General features: G+C 41.3%; 1 protein-coding gene across 1 annotated transcript in view; it reads left to right on the top strand.

Moving 5' to 3' along the window:
• Positions 1-293: 293 nt before the first annotated feature.
• Arid1a (AT-rich interaction domain 1A) overlaps positions 294-6000 on the top strand; it is a 47957-nt gene continuing 42250 nt past the window's right edge. Inside the window, 3 exon segments of the mRNA XM_015485455.2 lie at positions 294-1863; positions 3685-4137; positions 5405-5521. Coding sequence (XP_015340941.1) covers positions 1663-1863; positions 3685-4137; positions 5405-5521 — 771 coding nt within the window. The 5' untranslated portion in view covers positions 294-1662.

Genomic DNA, 6000 nt, shown 5'->3' with positions numbered 1-6000 from the left:
TCCTTTCCACCCAGCGGTTCTCTCTGATTGAGAGAACCCCCCCCCACACACACACACAACCCATTTTATTTTTGAGATAGAGGCTTTCCAAGTTACCCAGGCTAGCCTCAGCTTGCAATCCTCCTTAGCCTTCTAAGCGGCTGGGATTACAGTTGTTTGCCACAATGCCTGCACTCTACTTCCTCTATTATAAAACATTTAGTAGGGTTTTCTTTTGTATTAGGGATTGAATTCAGGGGCACTTTACCCCTGAGTCACATCCCCAGTCCTTTTTATTCTTTATTTTGAGGCAGGGTCTTACTGAGTTGCCCAGGCCGGCCTCAAACTTGCGGTCCTCTTGCCTCAGCCTCTAATATTACAGGCATGCACCACCATGCCTTGCAGTTTAGTGTGGTCCCTGGACCAGGAGTGTCAGCCTCACCTCGGAATTTGTTATAAGTAGATAGCCTAGGTCCAACCCTGAAGCTACTGAACCAGAGACTCTGGGGATGGTGCCCAGTGTTTCTGTGGTTTAACAAACCTTCCAAGTGATTTTTGAGGCATGATAAACTTTGAGACCTACTGAATTTTATTTGAGAGTTAATGATACTTAGACCTAGAATATTAATATCTATTCTCCGCCCCCAATTTAAGATTCACTTTCAAGTTTCATATCAAGCCCAAACCTATCTTCCCACTGAGTGTATTTAAGGGGTAATAAATCCCTCCCTTCTATATCACAGTAGTTATAGGTAGGTATTTTTGGCAGAAGAAAGTATGAGAGCATTCTGTATTGTGCAGCTCCAATAGGATAAAGGCATGTCAAAAAGTCAATGAGTTGATTGAACCTGTTGTTCCCTAGAGAGCTGGAAAGAAAGCTGCTTATAGACAAATGCTTTTGATTTAAACTTTGAACTATTGTTGGTGCTGTGCTGTACCTCTCTATCTTGTTCTTTAAAGAGACAAAAATTCTATCATTATGTCCTCTAATTTGATTTTAGAGAAAATGAACTTTTCACTTCAGATGCATAAGGCTCTAAATTAGAGTCACTGTTTCCTCAACAACTGTTACTTGGCCTCTTTGCTCATTTGAAGAAAGCATAATTTTTAAGTGCTTGGACCATAATGCAAATAGGCTGCAAATGTGCAAAGGAAAAAAGTTTCCACTGTTGGAAGTATAGAAACATCTGGATGCAAAACAAAAACAAACCATCTGGATGCTTGTGTGTTTGAACTCCCAGCCATACTATGTTGATGCATTGGTTTTTATGTTGAACAAGGTCATAGTGCATAACAACAGCATCCTTTCTAATGGAAGGGCCTTAGTTCTGATTTCTGCACCACAGAATGCATATGTTAATTGCTCTATACCTGACCCATTCCTTGAATCTTTAGCCATACCAAACTTACAAAGTCGTTTTTAGCTTACAAGATGCTTTTCCAAACAATTTTGGTATTTTTATTTTACATATATGTGACTTACAAATGAAGTTTCTGAGGAGGGTTAAATGACCCACTCAAGAGTTACTGAGTCTATTCCATTACTTTTCATAGGAACTGGTTTTCTGTGTGGCATACAGACTTCAAAAGACCCATACATTTGAGTTGTATGTTCTTATTGGCCAGAGGCCATCAAAGCTTCAGGTTAATGAAATGCTCTTTATTTTGTAGCCATCCAGTCCAATGGATCAGATGGGCAAGATGAGACCTCAGCCATATGGCGGGACTAACCCATACTCGCAACAACAGGGACCTCCTTCAGGACCGCAGCAAGGACATGGGTACCCAGGGCAGCCATATGGGTCCCAGACTCCGCAGCGGTACCCGATGACCATGCAGGGCCGGGCGCAGAGTGCCATGGGCAGCCTCTCTTATGCACAGCAGGTAGATGGTGACTCTGATTACTTTGACTCTTGTTGCTATTCAGGATCTACTCTCTGAGCTGTAGAATAAAAATATATCCTTAGCTTTCAAGCCTCTTAATAGGGGCAAAGGCCAGCTGGTTCAGTTAATTATGTTGTGCTGTTAATAAGACCAAAGTTGTGGGCACCATCCCATGAGAGCTCCAGGGAAAACTTCTCCCTGGCCACAAGCTATATACCTCCTTTTTTTTTTTTTTTTAAATAAGTTCTGGGGTTTGAATCCAGGGCCTTGTGCATGCTAAGCACACATTCTATCACTGAGCTGCACCCCAGCCCCTGTTTTTTTCTCATGACCTATTTGGCCTGCTTATACTCACTGAGTGGTGATCGTTGAAGGAGGTGGGATAGAAGAAAGGCAATGACTGAGCACCTGTTTACTGCTGCTACAAAGAAAACCATTCATAATGTGTGCCCTGGGAATGGAAGAGGCCCTACATGTTTCTCAAGGCCTTCAGTGTATCAACTGTCTCGCTCAAAATGAACGCTTACCAGGGACTGGAAGTGGAAGGAAAAGGGTAGATTATATAATAAAGATACTAATACTATTACAAATGTTAAGATGTTAAGATTTCCTCTCATCTTTTGTCTGGCCTCCCATTTCATTATCTACCTCCTTCCCCTTCCCCTTCCCTTTGATGGAACCCAGGATCTTGTGCATGCTAGGCGATTGTTGTACCACTGAGTTACATCCCCAGCCCCATATCATTATCTTTTTGTTGTAATTTTTTTTTTGTATTGACGGAATTTTCTATAATTTATATATGAGTGATACTTCTACTGAAAATGGCAAGGGATAGAATATAAAACTTAAATTACTTCTAAGATGCTAAAAGAATATCCTTAAATATAGAAAATGATACATCGAAGGCTGGGAGTATAGTTCAGTAGTAGAGTACTAGTTTAGCATGCGCAAGGCCTAAATAAGAGATACTGTCATTTTCCCTCCCTTCCTCCCTCCTTCCCTCCCCCATTGAGATTATTGAGGGGAGATGGGGTGGAATTTGGGGGGAGTATGTGGCTACATACATAGATATATCCCTGGACCCTAAAATAGTGCCTGAGGTATAAGTAAGTACTAGTAGGCCCTCAAATTTTTTTTTTCAAATGAAGATTAATGAAATATAGAACTAAAGCAGCTTAATGAGCCAGGAGTGGTGGCGAATACCTGTAATTCCAGCAACTTGGGAGGCTGAGGCGGGAGAATCACAAGTTTGAGGCTAGCCTCAGCAACTTATTGAGGTCCTAAGCAACTTAGTGAGACCCTGTCTCAAAAAATTAAAAAAAAAAAAAAAAAAGGTGTGGGCTTGTTGCTCAGTAGTGGGTTAAATCCCCAGTACCAAAAAATAAAGTAGCTTAATGATTTGTACATTTCTGGATTACAGAACCCTAGGTTTTCAGTTGGCTGAACCAAGCTAGTATTGATTTTTTTCATTGTGACTGGTTTATAAATTCCCAATGTTTATAAAAACAACCTAGGCCATGATGAAAAGAGTAGGCTCATTGGTAAAAATATTGTTCTTAAACTCACATAAATTGCCCACAAATGAAATAGTATACATTTTCATTGGATGAATGTAGTCCACACCTAACCAAACCACCTAATAAGTTTGGTCATTCTTCCCAGCTCAGTTTAGACAGGGATGGTAAGAAAATATTGGGCCGCCTTAGTATGAGGCTTGACTTGCTTGCTTTTTATATCCTCAGGGCATAGCTTCTGATAGAGTACTTCATATTTCTTCATCTAGAAGACTCATTGCTAAAAGTATCTTTTCCTTTTCTACAGATTCCTCCTTATGGACAACAAGGCCCCAGTGGATATGGTCAACAGGGCCAGACTCCATATTACAACCAGCAAAGTCCTCACCCTCAGCAGCAGCAGCCACCCTACTCCCAGCAACCACCATCCCAGACCCCTCACGCTCAACCTTCATATCAGCAGCAGCCACAGTCTCAGCCACCACAGCTCCAGTCCTCTCAGCCTCCATATTCCCAGCAGCCATCTCAGCCTCCACATCAGCAATCCCCAACTCCGTACCCTTCCCAGCAGTCCACGACACAGCAGCATCCCCAGAGCCAACCCCCTTACTCGCAGCCGCAGGCACAGTCTCCCTACCAGCAGCAGCAACCTCAGCAGCCAGCATCCTCGACACTCTCCCAGCAGGCTGCATATCCTCAGCCCCAGTCTCAGCAGTCCCAGCAAACTGCCTACTCCCAGCAGCGCTTCCCTCCACCACAGGTAAGATGCCCCTGCCTCTTGCCCTTCTCTGTGTGTGGCCACAGATAGGTTGGGGTCTGGTATCCTGAGAACTTTGTCATGCAAATTGGTTCTCTAATGTGTACTTAAAAACTAATTAAACTCTGGGTAAACATGCTAACTGGATTGATTGAACTAATAAAGGTATAACCTTCTTAACTACATAAAGACTTGTAGCTCTCCTTACTGATGAAGAAATAGGGCAATGGAAAATTGCATAGACAGATAAGAAATTAAAGATAATGAGGCTGATTTTTTTTTTTTTTTTAAACCAACATATCAGAATTTTACCCCCCAAATGATTTTGGTCTTTTTTTCCAAAATAGTCTCTTTGAGAAGCTGTGTTATAATTCATTTCAGCTGCCATTTCATTCTTACTTTACTCAAAAGTATTTTGAACCCCTTCCTTTGAAATTTCCATCAGAGAGAGCTGCTGTCACATTCTTTAGAATACTCTCACTGGTGGCAGATCTTTTTCTTTGTTTTTGATGATACTGGGAATTGAACTTGGGGGCATTCTACTTCTGAGCCACATCCCCAGACCACCCTCCCCACCTTTTTTAATTGAGACAAGGTCTTGCTAAGTTGCTAAGGCTGGCTTCAAACTTGCAGTCCTCCTTACTCAGCCTCCTGTGTCACTGGGATTATAGGCTTGTGTTGTCATGGCTGGCTACAAATCTTATTTTTTGAGGGTAGACTAGATTTAAGGAAATAGCAAATACTGAGTTCAAGCTGTGTCTGGTGAACAAGATATAGATAATGAAGCCTAAAAATAGTTTTATAAAGCCAAAAGAGAAGGAATGACTGATGACAGCTTCATTAAAGATCTTGTGCATTGGTGGCATCATTGGAATAAATCTCTTACTCCAAGGCGGTTACTTTCAAGGAAGCAGTACTTATTTAATGCAGAGGTTGTGGCATGAGTTTTTGTTCATTTTAAAATTAACAGCTCTCATTGCTTAACAGGTATAACTTAGATTTAGCCAGACTTTATCATTTAACTCCAAGAAGCAGTTCCTATGGGTAGGAATAAATGGGTGACAGTTCCATCAGAAAGAGTTCACTGTTGACATAAAACTTAAGCACCAAGTCTTGGATTTTTTTTCTGCCTTTAAATAACATTGTTTACAATTGTGCCTTATCTCCCACCCAGTTCCCCTGTGTTAAAGTCCCATCCGCCTTTCACCATGAAGTAAGCTTGCCTGGTTTATCAATACCAGGCCTTCACATCTTGTTGTTCTTCTTTTAGGAGCTTTCTCAAGATTCTTTTGGGTCTCAGGCATCCTCAGCCCCCTCAATGACCTCCAGTAAGGGAGGGCAAGAAGATATGAACCTGAGTCTTCAGTCAAGACCCTCCAGCTTGCCTGTGAGTATTTCTGCCACCTTAGAAAGAGGAAACCAATGAAAACCAGTTTCTGGTTGGATGTTTTGGTGATAAATGTCTAAACAAATGATAAGCCATTTTTTGAATTCAGGTTCAAAATTCTATAGACTGATTTTATAGAATGTCTGTCCTATCTGCTGCTCAGGGAATAGGTTTGCAATCTGTTTTTGTTTTTGGTTTTTTAAGATTTGGGGCTTTTAGAGATAAACATGAATGGTAGAGAAGATGGAGATGTTAGAAGCACTTTCTGCTCTCCATCAAAGTTGGAAAAAAAAAAAATCTCCATTTTTTGATCTTACTGTTGAGCACACACTTTTTATGTTTTTGGCTTAGTATTGCCGAGATGGGATCCTGGGGTACATTCAAGCTTGCATTATCACATTGAGCATGGGTGAAATGAAAGTAGTTTATGATGGAGGTTTTATGTGAATGGGTGCTTTTTGCCTAGTACAGTGCTTGGT

The sequence above is a fragment of the Marmota marmota genome, unplaced genomic scaffold, assembly GCF_001458135.2.
Source record: "Marmota marmota marmota unplaced genomic scaffold, marMar, whole genome shotgun sequence".
Classification (NCBI taxonomy): Eukaryota; Metazoa; Chordata; class Mammalia; order Rodentia; family Sciuridae; genus Marmota; species Marmota marmota.
This window is presented reverse-complemented; position numbering and strand designations above follow the sequence as displayed.